The sequence below is a fragment of the Nylanderia fulva genome, unplaced genomic scaffold (genome assembly GCF_048542155.1).
Source record: "Nylanderia fulva isolate GAGA-0341 unplaced genomic scaffold, ASM4854215v1 Scaffold19, whole genome shotgun sequence".
Classification (NCBI taxonomy): Eukaryota; Metazoa; Arthropoda; class Insecta; order Hymenoptera; family Formicidae; genus Nylanderia; species Nylanderia fulva.
In genome coordinates this window covers 2,806,549-2,829,335 of record NW_028190161.1, presented here as the reverse complement: position 1 = coordinate 2,829,335, position 22,787 = coordinate 2,806,549, and the positions used below count along the sequence as shown (strand labels likewise).

The following is a 22,787-nucleotide window of genomic DNA, read 5'->3' as shown; positions in this document are numbered from 1 at the left end:
CTTAATTCGATGAGCGAAATTCTTTAGAATTTTATTAAAATTAAATTATTCGCAAAACTTCAAGTAAATCAGGCGTGAAAATTCTTCATGTTATTCTTCTTGAAAACTTTTGATCATTTACATTATTTAATTCTTACAGCCGACATACAAGAATCTTTTCTTCCTTTGGTCCATTGTATCGTATCACTAAGGTAAATTACTGGGGACGGTCTTCTCTCACGAGTTTCTCTATTCACCAGGTACAACCACTTTCCACGGCAGCCGGTTTGCCGAAACCAGAACAATGGTTGGGCAGTATAACCGGCTCGGTGCCGTCGCCGGGGTCGCAGCAGGTAGCTGCCAGTCCACGACGAGCACCTCCGCTTCACGCCAGAGCGCACTCGCTCGGGTCGGCCGCGATGCAGGGCCAGGCTTCCAGAGGAGGACCCTCCGATCCTTTCGACGTCGAGTGGGCAGAAATCGCCGCCAGAAATCTGCGGCAATCGACCGCGACAACGAATCCCTTCATTATGCCGAACGCGACCCAGGCGTTCCAAGTGCAGTTGTAGCGTCAGGAGTTCATCAACAGCGTCGCTAAGTATTTTCGCTCGAGCACATAGCGGCAGTCCGCACGTTCGCGTTTCGACGTCGCGCACGATCGAAAATACTACACGTAAGCCGCCGTGTCCTTGGCCCGACCTCGAACACCGTCGAATGCTGTCGCGCGCGTAATGCCGCGGTCAAGCTTCTTCCGGTTGAATAATACGAGTTCTCTCTAAACAGGAGAGGACCCGGAAAAAAAAGAAGCCGGGTTCCGAAGGAGCACGACGACGAGCTTTCTCTTATATCGAGTCGGCATTTAGTAGAACGACAGTAGCGCAGCGAACTTAAAAACCAGCACAAAAGAAAAAATATCAGCGTAAAATACTTTATAGATAGATAAGTATACGCGCACAGCCTTAACGACCTCAGTAAAAAGTAAAAAAATGGTACACGCATAAACGCATTAAAAACCAAGCATATATGTTCGGGTGATGTGACAGGGAGATACACAAAAGTTTCATGCACCGAATAATAACAGTGGCTTACAAGCTCGTCAGCCGCGATTATATGGAGAAGCAATAGACGTCGCGCGAAATACCAACAACGGATTTCCCGACAGTATCGATAATTATACTTCAATGTCTGTCACGCGATATATCGTAATTGGATATCCCAATTATCTTGAGTAGAGTTAGGCTCGAACCGCGAGCGAGATTATCGTCGTTCTGCATGAAAAAACGAAATTGTACGCACCCAAGATTATACTGCACCCTTACCATTTTTTTTTCTTTTTCAAGAGAGAACAAATTACGCGTAGTGTAGTCGCTCTTCGTGATCGTGTGTCCCGCGACCTGGATCGCGAAATGATAATCGTACCTTTCGCAGGAGGGAAACTTGCATTTCCGGCGGGTTCACCCGGCTCAAGCAGACAAGCACGTTAGATAGATGTAGAGTGACATTTCACCATACGTGAACTGTCATTATGCAGGTGGATTAACATCCGCGTGAGGGACTGTGATATTGACGCGAAGTGGCCAGTACTTAAGCGAACAGGGTCGAAGAAGAAGTACTCGTGAGGAACTTGCTCAAGGTCGTCGTGCCGCGCGATAACAGAGAGAATAAGAGCGATCGTGAGCTCGGGTACCGCGGACTCTATCGTCCTGTATAGCCGGCAGAAAACACCCATATAGATTACTTAAATAAAGATTAGTTGTTGAAGGTTATAGCGGAGATATTGTCTTACACTATCGTCGTCTATTATATATATATATACACACATATATATATATATATATACACACACACACGAGCGTGTTGCATTTATCGTAAAGATGGAGGATCGCGGGATGATGAGAAAATTCTCGCACGAGGACGACGCTCACGTCGAACGATTTCCTTGAGAATCTTAGACGGTGCTTCCGCTCTGTAATAGGAATAGCTGTGCGAAAATCGTTCGTCGAGCCGATCCTCGAAAAAAAGGTGCGAGTTCATATCTGACGATCTGATTGCAATCGAGTGCAAGAAGATTTTCCTCAGACCCGTATAGTAATAATTGATAGCGTCCCGCGAGATATCAGTATTGCGCCTCTAGCAGCTTTCTGTCTTTCAAGTTAACGGCTGCACTTTCGGTTTTTCGAAACGGATCGAGGGTAAAAGTCGAGGAAGGCCAAGGGAGATAATCACAAGAGGGATAATTGAGGCGCGTATGTGTGTAGTTATGCATTGTACATAGATTAATTATTTAAAGTATGACACGACAGTGTATAGGAAAAGGAGGAAGAACGTATGAAAAAGTTGCAAAGAAAGAACGTTAATGGAATCATTCATTAAACCGGCGACTCAGCAATGAGACGAGAAAAATTCTTCCTAGATGAAATTTAATCGATGTGTAATAATATCTTATAAATATGATTTTAGGTGATTATATTGAAGAGGAGACATAGCACACATAATATTTGCGCGATCATATGATAAATCTGCGACTTATAATTTATTTACGAGTTCGATTATAGCTCCTCCTAATTCTTGCGTTATTTTTAAGAATAGCAGATTTTGTCACACATTCGCAGTCATTCTGATAAATATGTACGTATATGTACAATATTATACATGTAGACATTCTTGCAATACTCCACACCGAGATACTTACGCAACATAAGTTTTTGATCGCGCGATTTAATTTCGATGTCGCATTAAAGTCGCGTCTCAAATCGTATCTAATGTAATTTATTTATTTAGCCACGCTGTGAACGTGAAGCGTACCTACATATATATATCGATATTCTTCCACACGGCGAGTATTGTTTAAGAAGTATTATCGCTTCATTTGCCTAATAGATCTTAATCAGAAAATTGATTTAGAAAGAAATTGTTAATTGGCGATTATGAATGCGAAGGATACATCCATCTATGTCTGCGAGAGAAATTTTTGCCGTCACCGTTGCGAGTTGTTCGGCGAAAATGGACTTGGTTTTTTCGAACCACCTTCCGTCCGTCCCGAAAATCAAAAGGTAAAAAAAAAGAGATAACAAAATTAAAAGCGCGATGAAAATTTAAACAAACACTGTAAAGTAGGCAGCAGGGAACGATTGAGTACTTATTGCGGTACTTATGCGAGAGAATATCGGTTAATCAATGTACTTAAATATTAATGCACGTAGAGAGATCGTTGCTGGCGAAATCGCTAATCGACGCACGTCGTCGACGTCTTCGTCTTTATTCGTTCTTTTCGTATTTTTCTCTCGTTTTTTTATTATCTTTGAAATTGAAAAATTTCTTCCGTTACTTCGTTTTTGTGTCCTCGAGAAGGAGAGAGAGAAAAAGAACGAGAAAAAATGTGTACATAACGCAGGATAGTGATTCGTTATAACTTTATCACATTTACGTACTTACTGTTTTCTTTTTCCTTTTACGTTTCTTGGTCGATGTACGCGCTAACTCACATTTGACTAGGATCGAAAAGGAGCGATAGCAGCGTCTTGGCTGATGTTACATCCGCTTTTACAACGCTTTTGCGACGTATCCGGGCGTATATTTGATGCTTCTTTACTTTTGTCGTCATTTTTCATCAAAAAGTAAATCTCGTTTGTTTGTGACTATTCTTTTTATCGCGCCCGGAAAAGCGCGAGGATTAGCCAGGACGCGTTCCGGTGTCTCGTTCGACTGAAACAGACAAGTGCATTTAAAAAATATATATATAACAGTGACACACACATAAAAATATATATAAATACAGACAGTTTTACACACATACAGAACTACTTACCTAGAGAAGGAGACGCCGGGACAAGAGTATAGGCGAATAGATGCACCGCGTGCCAAATTCAAAAGTGCAACCGCGTTGCCTGCCAATTGGTACATCGCGCACGCTTCCGTGGTTGTGTTGTACATAGTGTCGCCGGTCGATTCCTGGATCAACGTACGACTTAATGCGTGTATATTTCGTAAAGGTATCCTTGTTCATTTTACATTGTATCTGCCACTGTAAAAATACGATTTATTATATAATATCTGTTGTGATTATGAAAGTCAGGTCTTTTATTTCTTTCACAAAATATATCTCCGCACTTTTTTCAAGCGAGAAAGGTGCCAATTTCTTTCCATTATCTTCAAGATGCGGTAGTCGCCTTTATATGCGATGGAGAAGAGGCAATTCAACGGTAATATGTGTAATAATAAATATGATAGTCAGATTTCAGCAGCGTGAAAAAATGGATGAAAAATATTAATTCTTTTTCTCCGAGTTAATCATGGAATGGAAATGTCAATATCTATTTCTAATACTTTATTTTATTTAAAAAAAAACACAATTTTTCTTGTTACTGAAATATGAAACTATGAAAGATTATATTATATATATATAATGTAATGCGATATTAATAATATTTATTATCTATAGTAATATTTTTCAGATATAATACTTTCGAATTTTTCAATACCTTAAATTAATAATCTAAATATTTTTATATATATATATAATTTTCAATATATGTCTATTAAAAAAAATGATAAACTATGCACGATTAAATATATACACATATTTTAATCTACTACAAGATGTCACACTGTTATACTATGATAGATATAAAATTATTTTTCTTAATATATTGTATTTAGTAAATATTAATGTTTACTGCAAATTTAAGTAATTCTGTAATCAGTTTATGAACAATTTTCTTAACAGTTTTCAAATGTTTCTTATATATATATATATTATAATATGCGAAGAAAAACAAACTGAAATGAATGACAGATGAGAAAAATCAGTAACTTAACCATGTTATTAAAATAATTTGAAGTACAAAAATGATTAATATGTCATATAAATATAGGACAAAGAGCACTGCATATTTTCGTTTTAGAATATCGTAAAAATTTCGAATTATGTCAAACAATATCTATCATCATGATCAATATAAGCTTAATCAAATATTCGAGCAAGTAAAAGCTATTTCGGAGGTAGTGGATGAACTTAGGATAGCACTAAATGATTTGAAGAAGGCAGTCATCGATGTAAATTGTAAGAGAGTTTTTCTTGAGTCTACAAAAGAAAATAATAAAATTGTCGAATCGACTGTACTGAGAAAAATGAAAAATGAAACGTATTTTAGAAATACTGGAACTTGCACAAAGATCGATGAAATGCATCAGCTCACAGATAATACCCAGGTATTCCTAAAATAGACAATGATCTTTCTACATTTCTACAACATTAATTATGCAACGTTTGCAATGATTACAATAATTTTACATAAATGTAAAATACTTATTATACATATATTTTTATTATATATAAAAAAGTTATAAGCAAACAATGTTATAAGTATATTTATTATATTTATAACATTATTACCCAAAATTTTATAAAAAAATATATAATTTATTTTCTTATACAAACTTACAATGCAATTCAATTTTTTACGTAAATTTCTGTTGTATCTTTTTACGTAAAAATTATTTATGTTGTGTAAATTGTTATACAGATGAAAATATATATATATATATATATATAACATTTATTATATCGTTATACAAATGACAAATACATTATAATATTTGTTATTAGGCTTGGAGATGTTGCTCAGTTTCTTCAAATTATATTCATTCTGAGAGAAAAAGCGATCATAAGCCATCAGCGCATCCAATTAGATCCTTAATGTACGATAGCCTAAAATTATTTAAGAATAAAATTATAAAAAATATACAAAGCAGTCTAAAAACTCGACGATCACTCGGGAGCAATGAACATAAATGTGTGACGTCCAATCAACAGCAATTACAAATGTGCATTCTGCAAAAAGAGAAAAAGCAAAAATCTCTCAAAAATACAAGGAATAAAGACATAATTAAAGAACACAACACTGACATCAGCAAAGAATTATATAATTCGACAGATATATCATTAACATTCGACGTTTCTGTACAAACAGAGATCGCTGTATGGCAAGAAAACGAGGAAAATTTATCCAATTTTCCATATCAAAACGTGATAAAAAATACACAAGCAAGGCCGTTATCAATGATAAGCGATGATCGTTTTATGATTCATTCAGATCGGCTCACGGGCGATTTATCGAAAAATCACGCGAAATATATGTTCTTGACGAATAAAAGAAAAAAATATAAAAAATGTTCGTGCAAAGAACAATGTCCTTATGCACTATACAAATTGCCGTGCAACAAATACAAATGCAGTACACCGACAAAAAAAGTAGACAACGAAATAAACGGATTGACATTCGAGTGCATAAGTTTCCAAAGAAAGAATAATTTGCCGAGATTTGTAAATGTTGATACAGCACGAGAGAAAAGTGATAGACGTTTCGCGGATTTTTCGCCTGTTAAATTTAAAGTGAATGAATCTTCAACTTCTTCGCTTTCGGTGGATCTCGAAGTTAAGATTCACAAGGAGTATCCCAATTCGGAGAACATCGACGAATTTTCCAAACGGAGAAGAGCCAGAACGTATATTGTAAATAAAAAAAGTATGAGAAAAAATGACTTAATTAAAAATTTTGAAAAGGAAACTGAACCATTTTTCAATAAAATTCATTTTCCTTATTGAGACACGAAAATAAAAAAAAGAAAAATATTGATGAAATAATAGAGGTAAGTTAAGGTTGATGATTTCATTCGATTCATAAAAAAAATCTGTCAATATTACTTAAGATCACGCGAATTTTTTTTATGTCGAAGGACGACATTTTTCTAAAAGAAAAACGAGATGGAGGAAGATAAATGTACAGATGCACACAAAATATCGTGTTTTAACTATATACTTATATAGAAGACATATCATTTTTTAATGATTATGCAAAAAACGCAAGATAAAAGATAAAAAAAGATTACAAAAAAGATTATTAAAAAAAAATAAAAGATGCATCATCAAGATGGGCGCTTTATCATTGGAAATATTTTGACCTTAAATTAAAAGGTATTATTACCATAAGTTATTTTGCATTCTAGACTAACAAAGATGTAAATGCTCATTCAAAAAAAATTTTTAATCAAATACGTGACTATAGACTGATGACTGGCGAAATAGATCTGTAAAAACATCTTATCTGTGTTATTTGTAATCACATTTCCGCTGAAAAGTATAAAAATCTCATGTGTTATCTTATTAATTATTTTCATTCTGCATTTAAAATACTGAATTTTAACATAAGTAATGCTCATATATCAGGCAAACTTTATAACTGCCTAAAAACTCGAAAATATTACTGCTGCAATTTTCATAATCGTAATATTATTTCATCGTGTTTTATCATTTTCAGCGTTTAGCTTTGATAATCAATGATTAAAAATAGAAATAGGATAATATTTTAATCAAATGTGTGCACCACATTAGTTAAAATATAATTTATTATAGTTATAACATATTAATTTTGAGAAGATATGTATATGTAAACATACGTAAAGCGTACATTTGCAAAAATGCATTTATACAGATGTTGTTCAATATGTCTCGTAATATTACAAATTCGAAAAAATACATTAACACATTATTCATTCCTGACGCATAGATTAATTTATATAATTTAACAAAAACAATTTTCTTTATCCTATCTATGTAATTTAAACATGATGTATAGATGACTACATTGCAAATATATTTGACAAGATTTATATTTATAATAATATTGTTTTATAAAGTTTTATAATAATATTGAAAAATTATATATGTACATGGCACATTTCATTTATATAGTTAGTCTCGTAGAAGTAAATAGTAAAATTTTAACATAATTTAAGGTTTCGGAAAAAATATTCTGCGTAAACTGTACGCAAAATATCAACATATATTAAATATAATAATGAACGATTCTTTTAAATATTATTTATCACGAATTAATGTCGCAATGTTCCTAAATTCAATCTCAGATATTTGAAAAAAAAAATTAATATATTTTTACGCACTCATAATATTATTTAAATAACAATATAAAAAAATTATTTTTTATTATAAAAGAAATGCAATGTTAGAAATTAATCGCGCGTATAGAACAATAGAAATAATAATTGATTTCAAATATCCAGATTGATAATAAATTTCTTAATGTAAAAAGTTATCTCATATAATATAATATAATATATGTACACGTTGGAATACATAAATATATAGGATGATTTATACACATTGTATGATTTTACAGCTATTGCTGTACAATTTTCCATGTCCATTAGAAATATACGTCATATTTTGCACGATATTATAGAACTTAGAAATCAAGAGAAAATCTCAATTATATAAATTATTTTTCTGCGAGAGCTATAAAAAGTACAAATTGATGATCGTTTGAGTTTTGCAAAAAATTTTTCTTCGCGATGATATTTATTGTTAAAAATAAACTCGTATAGAAAGTAATGGAAGAACAATGTGATTGATATGACATATCTTACATTTATATCGTTATTATAGTAAAGCCAAGAGAAATAATTTTATCATTAATCAATCGCCGGAACCGTGACATATAAAACTCTAAATAAATCTTACTAAATTAAGAGCTAAATTTTCTACATAAATATATGCGAAAGAACGTACTGAAAAAGACCACGCCCATGAAAATTGTTAACACAATGCAAGTCATTCCTACATGTAATCTTCATGCATCAATCTACGGGTATCATCTTGCGAATTCGTCAATTGCAAATTCACCAACTGATTCAGATTACATTTCGGATGCTAATCATTCCACATCATTCTTATTACTCACGCTTAAAACTTTGTATTTGTTCTTCGAGACATTCCGTCGTAGATTCTACAAAAGTTTTGTTCATAACTTCGTACACTTGTTCCATAAGTTTTGGAAGATCGTTTTTAGTCAAACCCGCGGTAGGAATAGGCGGTAAGACTGTAATATAACTAGTACCTAAAATAGAAAGTCTTTCTTTTAGAAGCATGCATAAAAAATATAATTTATAATTATATATAAGAAAACATTTCTTAAAAAATATATAGAGATATTCATTTGATATATTTATTAATTATACATTTATAAAAATAATTTTTGGTTTATACCTGAATAAAATCTTTTTAATTTGCCATCTAAAAAATAGTACTTTGACACAACAACAGGTTGAATCGGCATTTGGGATTCAATTGCGACATGAAAAGCACCTTTCTTAAAAGGAAGCAACGAATTACCCGAATGTCGATGTCCTTCGGGAAATAGAAGAAGTCTCCGCTAAAAAATTCAATCGAAAATATCAATACGCTTTCGTAAAGTATAATTAAAATAATATAATTACCTATATATTAATTTATATTATATGTAAACATGTATACTCATATTACATAATTTAAATAATCTATTCTTTAGTGTTTTATTTTAGATTGTTATTCATTAACACACAAAGAATAATTACAAAAATATCACCTTTGCTAAACGAATAGATTCCGCTGTATCGTTAATAATTCGTTGGGCTTCTTCGACGTTTTTTCTGTCAATGAATACTGTTCCCCAAAGCCAACTCGCGAGACCGAATGGTCCAAGATACAAAATCTCTTTTTTAGAAATAACTGTGCAATTCTCCATCGCTAACCATAATTCACCTAAAACTATATTGACCAATTTTATTATGCATATATCTATCATTCTTGATAAAAAATATACAAGCTTTTATTCGCACAACACATACATTATTTTCTCAAGTTTGTCTTCTTAACAATTTTTCTTCTTAATCTAATGAGACAAATTTAGAATAATTGTAATAAGTAATTATAATTACCACAAAGATCTAGTGAACTCTGATGATTAATGAGCACGACACAACCTGAATCTTTGAGGATGTTCTCTTTACCGCGAAAACGGAATTTGATTCCGATTATTTTCGCTATTGTTACTACACATCTGGCTGGCATTCTGAAAGATTTCATATTTATATTCTATTTTTCAAGTTTAAAGGTTTGATTTTATTCACATGTATAGGAACATACAGTGCATTTTTCCAGCTACGAATTCGGAACAGCATGAACGGTATCCATAATCCTGCTGCTAGCGCGCTCCCTACTATGAAGAAGATGAATTTCGCTCGATATCTCACTTTCTCGCTCAAGGCACAAACCATCACAAAGAGAAATATCAGGGCGATGCCGCTCGTCGTATAAACGCTGTACAGTACTCTGATATGGTGCAAAATTAATTATATCAATCGTGCGTCAAATTCGTGTGACATTTAAAAATCAAAATTCGCAAAGAGATAAAGTTATAAAAGACATTAAAAAGTTTAAGTTCAATAAAATAAAAGATATATTAATTTGTTCTTTATTATATTCATAACTATAGAAAAATGATATGTTTTATTTTTAAAAAATGTGCCTCAAAAGAACTACGTTCGTATTTTTTTTTTAGGTTTATACGCATGTATAAGAACTCAAGTGCATCATTTTGTTCTTTATTATTCATATATAATTTGTTCTTCATTTTTTATAACTGTAGAAAAATGATGTGTTTTATTTTTAAAAAGTTTACCTCAAAAGAACCACATTCGTTTCTTTCAGGTCTATACTTATATAAGAACGCATGTGCATCGTTTTGTTCTTTATTATTCATAATTTGTTGTTTATTATTCATAATTTATTCTTTATTATTCATAATTTATTCTTTATTATTCATAACTATTAAAAAATGATGTTTTATTTTTAAAAAGTTTGCCTCAAAAGAACCACGTTCGTTTTTTTCAGGTCTATACATGTATATAAGAACTCATGTGCATCGTTGCACTTATGCTATAAATTTACTAGTGGTCTCTTTGTCTCTCTGTCTCTCTTTCTCTCGGTCTCCCTCTAACTCTTTCTTTCTCCCTCCCTTTGTCTTTCTCACTCTCTTTATGGTTAATTAAAAGTTTATAAAAAGGCAAGTGCTTCAGCTAGTTAAAAGACATTTTTAGTAATTGTAATGTTAAAGTAAGATGATATATATAAAATCTTTTGTTGTTTCCTTCTTTATTCGAATCTTCTTTTCTTTTTCTTTCGTGATCCGTCTACGAGTTAAAGTTGCAGGATTACTGTTATTGTATGTAGCTACTATTTTTTTCAATTTGTCCGCTTCAACAATTGAAATTGTTCACAAATAACTGTTTTATGTGTATCATAAAGACTATCAGAATTGATTAACTTAATAAACTTCTTTTTATATATACATAATATTATTACACAAAAATTATTGAATTTCAAAAATATAACAATTTTATGTGTGGCATACTCTTATAAAATAACTTCTGATAATCAATAAAAATAGATACAGAAGATATAAGTATATTAGTATAATATTTAACATTTGAGAATGGAAGGTGAAAACATATTCTTCCAATTTTCATTACTTCTATTCTCTTATCTAATTTCTTTTCTGTTTAATTAAATATATTTTAAAATTTGCAGTCAAATATTATTCGATATATATTTTCTCGAAAATTAATTATTAAGATATATAAATCATTCATTTTTTTTATGCAAGAAGAGGACATACATTGTCCCGAAAAAGTATAATTTCAAAATTTAAGATATAAAACATTGTTCCAAAAAGTCAATGCTGAAATTGTAGTCATGAGACATTGTTTCGAAAAATCATTATACCGAAATTTAAACAATAAGACATGAAACATTGTCCCGAAAAATCACAGTACCAAAATTTAAGAAGTAAGCCAAAATACCGAAATATTTTCATGTAGAGACAAAAAGCTGTTCATACATCGGTATGTACTTCAAAAAGATTATTTTCGTATAACATAAAGTTAGTTTTTATTTATAATAAATACGGAATAAATACTATTATTTTGATATTATTATTTGATATTTTAGATTTTGAATTTATGTATAATAATATATATATATATATATATATATATATATTATAATTATACATATATTATATAATATGTGTAATTAAAACAATTAAATTACGTTTAATTTTAATTGATAAATAGCATCTAAAATAATTGAAGAACTTTTTCACACCTTTATCTCGTGTTACAAATCCCTTTTTATTATATCGAGCATCCTTTTTATTATCGAATGACGCAAATTAGATGGGATTTACGATGATCGTGCTTGCCATATCTTTTAAAATGCATGTGCAGTTGTGCACGATATAAAATGCGTGAGAAACAAATGCATATATATAAATATGTCTTTTCACACGTGCATTTATTTGCATCAGACGACCGACACTAATTATATGATATTTTAAAATTGTAATATTTTTCAATATTTATGAAACAAAGTAATTTTTTTACGCGCGTCGATTAATATATACGACAATATAACATGATTTAAAACTAAAAAAAACATGATTATTCTGCCGATAATCATCGGCAGAATAATCATGTTTTTTTTTTTTTTGGTTTTTTAGTTTTAGTAAAAAAAAGTTTAGTTTTTTTTTTTAGTTTTTTAGTGTTAGTAAAAAAAAGTTTAGTTTTTCAATTTTTTTTAGTTTTAAATCATGTTATATCATTGTATATATATTAATCGACGCGCGTAAAGAAATTACTTTGTTTCATAAATATTGAAAAATATTACAATTTTAAAATATCATATAATTAGTGTCGGTCGTCTGACGCAAATAAATGCACGTGTGAAAAAACATATTTATATATATGCATTTGTTTCTCACGCATTTTATATCGTGCACAATTGCACATGCATTTTAAAAGATGTGGCAAGCACGATCATCGTAAATCCCATCTAATTTGCGTCAGTTGATAATAAAAAGGATGCTCGATATAATAAAAAGGGATTTGTAACACGAGATAAAGGTGTGAAAAAGTTCTTCAATTATTTTAGGTGCTATTTATCAATTAAAATTAAACGTAATTTAATTGTTTTAATTACACATATTATATAATATATGTATAATTATAATATATACATATATTTATATATATATATATATATATATATATATATATATTTATAATTTTTATTTTTTTTATTTAAATTTATATATTTTTTATTTTATTATAAATAAAAATTAACTTTGTATTATTCTATGAAAATTATTCTTTCAAAGTACGTACTGATATAAAAATAAATTGTTGTTCCTAAATAAAAAATTCGGTATATTGTCTCATTTCTTAAATTTCGACATTATGACTTTTCGAAACAATGTCTCATATCTTAAAATTCGGTACATTTTTTCGGGATTATGCATGTTCTCCATATTTTTGTGTATACATATAGCAAACATAAAACATTGAAATAACATTGAAATAACATTGAAATAAACATTAAAATATGAAAACTTAGACACAAAGATAAATTTCGAAGAAAACATCGAAGAAAAAGAATTTTTTGGAAGTTACATAATCGATTGTATTATTATATTAATGACACAATTAATCACATAATGCAATCATTAATATAACAAAATTCATTGTCAATGTTTCTAGATAGGATTGAAGTTCAATTTTTTTATCACCATTTTTTACCATTGTTCCTTATAATTTCGAATGAGACTATAAATTATCAAACAGACGTATATCGCATAAATGAACTTCGCACTTTCTTGTATTTTTGCATTATCAAAAAAAACAGATGTCATACGAATGTACATATTTATGTAATAGATACATGTTTTTACGACAAATAAAAAATTATTTTCATCTATTTACTTATAAATTAATAATATTATTTGTAATTAAATTTTATTAAACCTCGTTATATTAATCTCAAAAGACATTTGTAAGTTTTATTTTCTAACGACATACTTATTTATATTATTTGTAAAAATAAAATTGTAACCTTCTTCAATATGAGTAGCTATTCTGGAAATCATATTATTACAATGTGAAAAAACAATAAAAAATGATTATCTTATAACTTCTACAAAACATGAATCCGATAGTATTATTAACTGACTCTTTGTTCCAAAATAAGCAAATATATAATACAAAGATATGCAAGAAAATGAAACTATTCTCCAATAAGCAATAATATTGTGTTTCCTCAGTCTTTACGATAACGTCAATCATTCATTAGTAAATTAATTTTTCTGACATACATTGTTGTATTTATAATCACGCAGGGTCGAGTTCACATTGCAATGCAAAGTAATCGATTCTTTTTATGTGAGAATCATTTCAATTATCACATATTTCCGTCCCCCACATCCAGCTTTACAATTGCACTATTTTATTCTGAGGAATATGCTGTGTGTGCTATTCTTCACGTGATTAAAATTCTACTCTATCAGATAAATATTGAAAATTATCGTTAGAGTTATTTAGAGAATTTTTTTAAATTTGAGTATTTTGACATTTACACATTTTAAATTTATTCGAAAAATAGTTAAATTATTTTTTAATAACTTTTTATAATCGAAAACATATCTTTTGATTACATAGATTTCAATTATAATCCAAGAATTTAAGAAAGATCGATTATTGTGCAATAAATTGGTATTAAAAATTAATATATTAAATAAAATGTATTAATACATTAATACATTTAATTTGAAATAGAAAATGAAACAGATATAATTTCGTAATTAATATATAAGTTAATATATAAATTAATTATAAATCAAATGTTTCTATTTTAATATTAAAATTTTATTATTAATATTTATAAGATTAAAACACTCTTTTTCACACTATAAAGAAAATAATTAAAATTTTTAAGTTATATATATTTTTTGTATATTCCATTTTTCACCTAAATTTTGATTGTTAATTAATTGATTTAATTAGTAGATTAATCAATTCTATGTCTATGTGATAGATTTCAAATTAAATTTGAATTTGAAATATAATCTTAAAATGAGAGAAATTACAAAATATTGATATACATGCAATGTAAAACACTATTTGTATCTGTTTATAAGACACAAATTTCACACTGTGTATTACGACATGAATACAACAAATCTTTTAAATTAAGATAAAGAAAGATAATGAGAGATAGATTTATTATTTCTTCAAACATTATATTTATCGAAATAATATACTGCAGCTCAATTTTCAGTTTGTAATGTGAAGCAAATAAATAATCATCACAGATATTATGCGGATCATCCGATCACTAAAGGTCAAAATTCTTCTTGACTGTTTTGACTACTTAAGTCCTTTACTCTTTCAGGTTGACGAACGAGTCAATTCGTTCGTAAAAGGTTAAACGATTTCATTCAGTAAGTTTCAATTTGATTCGAATTGTCAAGATAATATCCTGAGATACCTCAATATTTTTCTAATTCATAGTTTGTGTTCTTTATGTTAAGCCCATAATGAACATAAAAAATAATGTATTCTATTCGATTTATTATTTAACATAATAAACGCAAAAATGAATTAAATAAAGTACTTAAGATAATATTTTTGATAACAATTTGTTATTTTGTGAAAGATAAAATTGATTTGATGAATTGATATGTAGACGCGCAAAAAACATACGCATAAAGTATAAAAAATGATGCGTAAAAGTGTAAAGTACAACATATATTACATGTGAACAGAAATGAGTAATAGTCCGATCGAAATTCAAGGAACATAGTCCGATCGAAATTCTATACATAATTGAAATATGTACTTACATTGGAGATAACACATGGATAATATACTTCAGTATCGATAACACAACGTTACATATACAAATATTCAATCTATTAAATTGATAAAAATGTTCCTGTTCCGAATATATAATCTTCATTCCATTGCTATTAATAAGTACTATTAATAAAGATAAATATGAATAACAAGTTGTGTAATCTAATAAAAATATATACACTAAAGTACTTTTAACTTCATGAAAGTAATAAATCTTACATGTTTTTCTGCAATGCACAGCTTACAGAAGTTAGGCCTATTTTCCATTATGATAATTAATGATAAGACTTTATGTTAACAAATAATAACGTATAATACATGTACTTCTAAGTAAATTATTTTAGAAACGTATTATGTATATTCACTATAAATAGTAATGAATTAATTAAAAATGCGTTAAATACACGTTATAAAATAATATAATTTTATGATATAGTCAATAGTAAATAATAGAAAATCAATAAAATAAATAGAAAATTACAATAGATTAGAAATATATATATATATATATATATATATATCTCATTATGTATACGAAAATATATACTACTAAAATATGTTATTATAAATTTGACATAATTCAAAATTTTGTGAATTGTCCACCCTTATCGATCTGTCAATAATTTGTGAATAAATTAAAATTAATTTTATCTATCTAATTATTTTAATTGTTATTAAAAAACAGATCATTATATTTGCTTGTCATTAATATACCTATATATATATATATATATATATATATATATATATATATATATATATATATATACATATAATTCAAATACTGTAAATTTTAAATATAATAATAAGTGACTAATTTTTGATAAATTTATATCTAATTTAGTTATTAATAAGTCATTTATATAAATATGTTAGTAATTCAATGTTAAATGAATTTTCTTAATCAAAATTTTATTTTTTTTACAAAATAATTAATTAAATAAAACTTTAAAAAATTTCGCAACACATAAGTTACAAATTATGCTTCTATTTATACAAACAAAAATATTCTATATTTCTGATTTTAAAAAATTCTATTTTTAAAAGAGTTTCCTCAAATATATTTTATTTTATATATTTATACCGTTTATTCATGAAATTGCACTTTATTCATGTTTATCTATGCTTATTATTACCCTATCATGTAAATAAATGTAAATATTTCCTATAAAAAACTTATTACGCATGTTTCCTTAAATGAAAATTGAAATGTGTCCATGAAGAGAAATCGCTGACATTTACCTTAATCACTATTGTTTACCTGGTTTATTATTTATTCTTTCGTTTCGTATATGGTTCGTGTGCTACACATGATTCATGTAGTTTATGCGTGTCCTTATTCTCAATTTTTCATTCGATAAACGTCAATAACGATCGCGTTAATAATAACCGCAGCGCGGTTACTATACACTATATTTTATTTTTTAATTTCCTCTGCATTCGATGTATTCCGGGACAAAATTAACCGAATAAAAAGAACAATATATAATATTGTCACGTTGATTACTTACGTTTTCAACATGATGTTATGCAGATAAGTACGTAGCGTTCACCGCGATTGATCAAAAACAACTGTCAAATGCCAACAACCGTCGCGATCGTCTCGCCGTAGTGACCTACAACGCTATAGTCAGATGGCACGTGGTCCATCGAACGATACATCGAACGATGAGTCGACACATCTCGTCAATCTTCGGTACTTCCCGCCTTTTCAAAAACACCATCAATGGTTGTGTGCATATATATACTTGATATTCTCGAATCAATAATCTACAAATAAAAAAAAACAAAGATGAGATAAAAAAGAGAAATAAGATATGTCCTATATAAGGACAGGGTTATTCTTACAAAAAACTCTAAGTAAGAAAAACTCATCTATAGGAAAATGAAAAAAATATATATAATTCTAATTAAATAAATAATAATTCTATAATACAATGTCGATTTTTGCAGCTTAAACAATTTCAAATAAATATATATTAATATAAATAATAATCACTCTAGTATATAAAATATATATATATATATATCATGAATGCAAAAATATATATACATATATATATATTATATATTATGAATTTTTTTTGTTCAATAATTTATATATATATATATATATATATATATATATTTTATTTAAATTTTTGTTTTGCTATATATATTTGCGTGTTTATGTCAATATATATCCGATTAAAAACCATCTATAATTATTCATAAAATTAATATACACCATACCGCATATATATGTAATATGTCTATACACATTTTCACGCATACATTTATAAATCCACACACATAAGTAAATTTGTCAGCATCACTGCTGCTGTATTCGTGTGCTTCTCTAAATATTTCCTACTACTACACTATTATTTCAAATAGATCTCTACAATGGCATCTCCTGAGTCAAAATCACCTGAACAATCCGAAAAAAATCGAAAATACGATAGACAATTGAGGTACTACTCGTTATAATAAATTTTGAGGTTATACATGACAAAACTTTTATGTCCTGTCTTTGCTCCCATTTTCTGATTAAATCGATAATTTTGCCACTTTTATAATTTTAGTTATATTTTTCTCAAATTATACTTGTTTTTTCTTTTCCTTCCATATAAGAAATATTTTTCATCGTACCATTTTTGTCATTGACAGATTATGGGGTGATCATGGCCAAGCAAGTTTAGAAGCTGCTCATGTCTGTCTTATAAATGCTACTGGGCTTGGGACAGAGATATTAAAATCGCTAGTGCTTCCAGGTATAGGAGCATTTACTATAGTAGATGGCAAGAAGATTACTCTTGAGGATATCGAACCTAAGTATGTACATAATATTGTAACTGTTAGACCAACATTATACTCTCGAGATTTATTTTAATGTAATACATTAAATGGATTTGAATTAGTTTTTTTCTAGAAGCAGACAGTGTTGGAAAATCTAGAGCTCAAGTAGCCACTGAAATGCTTTTGGAATTAAATCCAGATGTAACAGGTGATTATATTGACGAAGAACCCGAACAAATTTTATCCAACAGTCCAGATTTTTTCAATAGCTTTACTGTGGTTGTGGCTACTGCACTAACTGAAAAGTAAGAATTCTGATACTAAAATATTATAAAAAATGTTAATTATACAGACATAATTTATAACAAAATATTGAGCTAAAATTAATTACATATATTTTTTACATATCATTTCTAATATAAATATGTTTTCAAAAGTACACATTATTTTTCAGAACATTGGTCCTTCTGTCAAAAAGACTTTGGGAATTGGATATTCCTTTAATAGTATGCAGAAGTATAGGCTTTATTGCATATATGCGCATTCAAGTAAAGGAACATAGTGTTATAGAAACCCATCCAGACAACGAAACGCCAGATTTACGTCTAGATAGACCATTTGATAGCCTGAAGAAACATTTAGATTCTATAAATCTAGATGAAATGAGCTTTAAAGACCATTGTCATGTACCATATCTAATTATTCTATATAAATACTTAGAAAAATGGTTTTTGGAGCATCGTACTTTACCGAAACTTTACAAAGACAAGCAACAACTCAAAGATATGATCAAAAATGGTATAAGACGCGATGAACATGATTCGTCTAATAGCGAGGAAAATTTCGAGGAAGCAATGAAAGCTGTAAATACATGTATAAGAGCGAGTGATATTCCCGATAATATTAGAAATATTTTAAACGATGATCGTTGCATTAATTTAACAGCAAAGGTATTAATGACACGTTTTTATCATTTATTATTCTATAATTTACTTTAAGAAATTTGATTTAGAAAAATATGTTCAAACTGATTGGTTTATTTTAGAGCAGTTCTTTTTGGATTATCGCGAAAGCGGTGCGTGATTTCGTTGATAATGAAGGAAAAGGATTATTACCACTTAAGGGTACTCTACCTGACATGACTGCAGATACTGAAAAATATATTACGCTCCAACAAATGTATGTTACTGATATTTAAATAACAGTTATAGTGAGAAAATATACATGAAAAAGTAGTTCAGTCCTTATTGTAAATAAAAATTTTAATTTTAGTAAAATTTACTACAAAGGTAACAAATATATTTAAATAGTTATTAATAATTATCAGATTAATACAGTTTACAATATATTAATAATTTTAAAGAATGTGTTATTAATTTTATTATCATACATTGACTTTCAAGATTGGACTATTTTTTCGTGTTTTATTTTTTAATATCTATAATCATAGACAAACATCGAATTTATATATTTACAGTTATCATAAGCAAGCATCAGCAGATGTAGAAGCTGTGTGGCGACGTACTTTGCAATTGCTACGTCAATTGGGTAGACCATCAGATTCAATTTTAGAGAAAGATGTTAAGTTATTTTGCAAACATGCCAGTAATATTCATGTAGAGAAAGGAAGCTGTATTGCAGATGAATACGATTCTAAGATTTTTGATACAAATATCATAGGTGATTACTTTTCTCTCAAAAATATGCAAAATTATAATATTTATAATAAATTATAATTATTAATAATTTACAATTATACAACGAAAATTAAATAATTATATTATAAATATAATTATAAAAAAGAAAATGATATACATAATTATAATAGCTCTCAGCCAAATTGTTCTTAATATCTGATTTTACATTTTTGCAGTTCAAAATTTGGAAACCCCAGAAAGCATGATGATTTACTATGTTATGCTTCGAGGAGTGGATAAATTTCAAGCAGAATACAATTCATATCCCGGCGAATTCGATGATCAAGTGGAACCCGATATTGTAAAACTTAAGGTATCATCTTTTAATAATATAATTTTTTGATATAAGTATCGAAATCGAAGTATCATAATCAATATATTCTACAATTGAGTTATATTATTACAGACATGCCTGACAAAACTATTGAGCGAATGGGGGTGCGGACCACTAGCTAAAGATGATTATGTACACGAGTTTTGTCGATTTGGTGGCGCAGAATTGCACTCCGTTTCGGCGTTTCTAGGTGGTCTTGCAGCGCAAGAAACCATCAAACTTATTACAAATCAATATAAACCTGTTCACAATACCTTCATCTATGATGCTGTTACATCAAACTCTGAAACATTCTTTTTTTAAAACTGTTGTATGCAAAAAATCTACATTAATGTAATAATACAATTTTACAGCTTATATTAGTTTCATGAGTTCTTTGATTTAGAATAACAAAATGACTTTTGCAAATATTAAAGCTATTTATACACTATTCTATTTTCTGCTCTATATTATCGTCCATAGATCTTAAAAAAATTTGGAAAAGCAAAAAAAGTAATAAATTTAAAAATTTATTGTAATTTACAGTTAAACATTTTGTATACATCTTTATAGTGTATTTTGGCGCTTTTTTTATAAAATTTCTGATATAGAATAAAATAATGCCAAACTTGATCTTTCTTCCTTATACACATATAACACATTAAAATAAAGATATATTATTTAATTCCCCAACATTTCTAATAATTTGACAGACATGAGTTTTGATAAATTTTATAAATAAATAATAATGAATAAATCAATGTAACGTAGTTAAAATTTTACCGACTAACTATATAAATAAAAATAAATTTTTTAAAATCGAAATTTTGTATCACGAATTTATAAATGATTAAATAGGATTTTTTTTAAAGTATTAGAAAAAATTTGTTTTTATAAATATCGATACATATATCATTATAGCAATCCTTGGGGCTTTTGAATGATACTGTTGAGATTTCGCACAAATAATTCAATATGTAATTAATTGCAATTATTATTTTCTTATAATCTGTTTTTATAAATTACGGTAATCTTTTCTTTTATAACACACAATATTATTTGATATTTTATAATTATTAAATTACTTTAGTTATACCCAGAGATTGTAACATTTTTATATATATTCATGTATTTTATATTAATATTTGTATTGTTTCATAAAAAAACATTTGGAAATGTGTATAATAAATTCTTTATTATACAAACGATTGTTTATCTATTTATTCTTATATATCCATTCTGCACTGTTCAAAATATTAAAATACATCAAAATAAAGTATAGAACAAATCCAGCTAAAAACAAATTAATTATATTAATTGAAAATTCAATTCAAATTATTCAAATTCAATATCTTAATCGAGTATTTATCGTAAAACGAGATTTGCAACTGGGATAAATAAAGTAATATTTTAATTTATTCAAAGAATATTTGGTGATGCAAATTATATATAAAATAATAATGATATAAAATAAAATACCTTTATTGTAATAAATTCCGCAAAGCTCGAACTGGATTCTGCATTCAATATATTTGTAGTTCACAATTGTCGTTTATTACTATTTTTCACTTCAATTTAACACTAATTATATGCACGCACAAAATATATTTAACATTGTAAATATCTCTGCCCCCCCCCCTTCCCCCTCTTACCCTCCTCCCTCTTTTTCACTTTCTCGCAATCTTTATATTCTTTTCTACACATTTAAATTTCGCGAAGATACACTATACGCGTACATATATGTATAAACAGACGATATATTCTTCGGAAAGAAATGTAATATAGCAATAAGATTGTCATACATACATTTATAAATCAATCAAAATATAACACCGGATGTCTCGTCGTTGCACGCAAGCCATAGGAGCGAATGCTTACGAGTCGTAATATTGCTTTGATCAAAATATTCTACGCGTTGTTTATAATTGCACTTTGCATGCTTCAATACGTTTAATGTTATCGCACAACACTATTTTAATTAAAGAGTTTTTGATACAATATACCTAATTATCATGGCGAGATAGAGAGAGCACGTCTTGATGCGCACAACTTTGAACCGACTTTAACCTCCAGGCGGCGCTGGTATGCGGCGCGTCGCGTCACGTGTCACGTGACAGAGTGATAGTGGGGGAGGGGAGTGAGAAACCAGGAGGTCGATTGTGTATCTTGGGTGAGTTTGCTCACGAGATGAAAATTACAAAAGTGAAAAGATTTACTAGATATCGACAAATGAAACCGTGGGTACTCTAGTAAATTTCCTCACTTTTGTAATTTTCACCTCGTGAGCAACTCACCCAAAATACACAATCGACCTCCAGATACGTGCTCCGATCCCCTTCCACCGTCTCCCGCAGCGCAGCCAACAAATATTTCTCTCTGTCTCTCTCTCTCTCTCTCTCTCTTTCTCTATTTCTTTCTCTATCTCTTTCTCAAAATGT

The 22,787-nt window shown here is 28.8% G+C and overlaps 4 protein-coding genes across 10 annotated transcripts in view; 3 read left to right on the top strand and 1 right to left on the bottom strand.

Annotated features, from left to right (window-relative positions):
- Positions 1-4,049, top strand: part of numb (NUMB endocytic adaptor protein) — a 59,606-nt gene extending 55,557 nt beyond the window's left edge. For all 6 annotated transcript variants that reach the window (XM_029309166.2, XM_029309165.2, XM_085481725.1 and 3 more), the window contains one exon: positions 240-4,049. In XM_029309166.2, coding sequence (XP_029164999.1) covers positions 240-548 — 309 coding nt within the window. In that variant the 3' untranslated portion in view covers positions 549-4,049. The remainder of the gene's footprint in view (positions 1-239) is intronic.
- On the bottom strand, positions 1,323-21,942 carry LOC114936141 (1-Acylglycerol-3-phosphate O-acyltransferase 2). 2 transcript variants are annotated; one of them, XM_085481727.1, is made up of 8 exons: positions 21,829-21,942; positions 17,073-17,331; positions 9,962-10,147; positions 9,754-9,887; positions 9,402-9,583; positions 9,044-9,209; positions 8,735-8,894; positions 1,323-4,148 (listed from the first exon to the last, which is right to left on the bottom strand). In XM_085481727.1, exons 2-8 carry the CDS (start codon positions 17,081-17,083, stop codon positions 4,022-4,024), a joined length of 966 nt encoding a protein of 321 aa, XP_085337853.1. In that variant the 5' UTR covers positions 17,084-17,331; positions 21,829-21,942; the 3' UTR covers positions 1,323-4,021. The 2 variants fall into 2 exon arrangements, with proteins under 2 accessions (XP_085337853.1, XP_029165029.1); XM_029309196.2 differs by lacking the exon at positions 1,323-4,148 and having other exon boundaries at positions 5,884-8,894; positions 21,829-21,931.
- Positions 4,318-6,652, top strand: LOC114936158 (uncharacterized). The gene is made up of 2 exons (XM_029309249.2): positions 4,318-5,190; positions 5,588-6,652. Exons 1-2 carry the CDS (start codon positions 4,906-4,908, stop codon positions 6,584-6,586), a joined length of 1,284 nt encoding a protein of 427 aa, XP_029165082.2. The 5' UTR covers positions 4,318-4,905; the 3' UTR covers positions 6,587-6,652.
- Positions 17,820-20,800, top strand: APP-BP1 (Nedd8-activating enzyme E1 regulatory subunit APP-BP1). The gene is made up of 8 exons (XM_085481726.1): positions 17,820-18,014; positions 18,211-18,375; positions 18,462-18,644; positions 18,794-19,289; positions 19,385-19,518; positions 19,817-20,019; positions 20,213-20,349; positions 20,443-20,800. Exons 1-8 carry the CDS (start codon positions 17,947-17,949, stop codon positions 20,671-20,673), a joined length of 1,617 nt encoding a protein of 538 aa, XP_085337852.1. The 5' UTR covers positions 17,820-17,946; the 3' UTR covers positions 20,674-20,800.
- Positions 21,943-22,787: the final 845 nt, after the last annotated feature.

Excerpts from the sequence above, each read along its gene's own strand:
- LOC114936158 (XM_029309249.2), top strand. The coding sequence starts at position 4,906 with ATGTCAAACAATATCTATCATCATGATCAATATAAGCTTAATCAAATA. Across the intron at positions 5,191-5,587 it reads AGCTCACAGATAATACCCAG|GCTTGGAGATGTTGCTCAGT; the intron begins GTATTCCTAAAA and ends ATTTGTTATTAG.
- LOC114936141 (XM_085481727.1), bottom strand. Across the intron at positions 9,584-9,753 it reads GAGTTCACTAGATCTTTGTG|TTTTAGGTGAATTATGGTTA; the intron begins GTAATTATAATT and ends TGGTCAATATAG. Across the intron at positions 8,895-9,043 it reads ATTAAAAAGATTTTATTCAG|GTACTAGTTATATTACAGTC; the intron begins GTATAAACCAAA and ends TTTCTATTTTAG.
- APP-BP1 (XM_085481726.1), top strand. The coding sequence starts at position 17,947 with ATGGCATCTCCTGAGTCAAAATCACCTGAACAATCCGAAAAAAATCGA. Across the intron at positions 18,015-18,210 it reads AAATACGATAGACAATTGAG|ATTATGGGGTGATCATGGCC; the intron begins GTACTACTCGTT and ends TGTCATTGACAG. Across the intron at positions 19,290-19,384 it reads GCATTAATTTAACAGCAAAG|AGCAGTTCTTTTTGGATTAT; the intron begins GTATTAATGACA and ends GGTTTATTTTAG.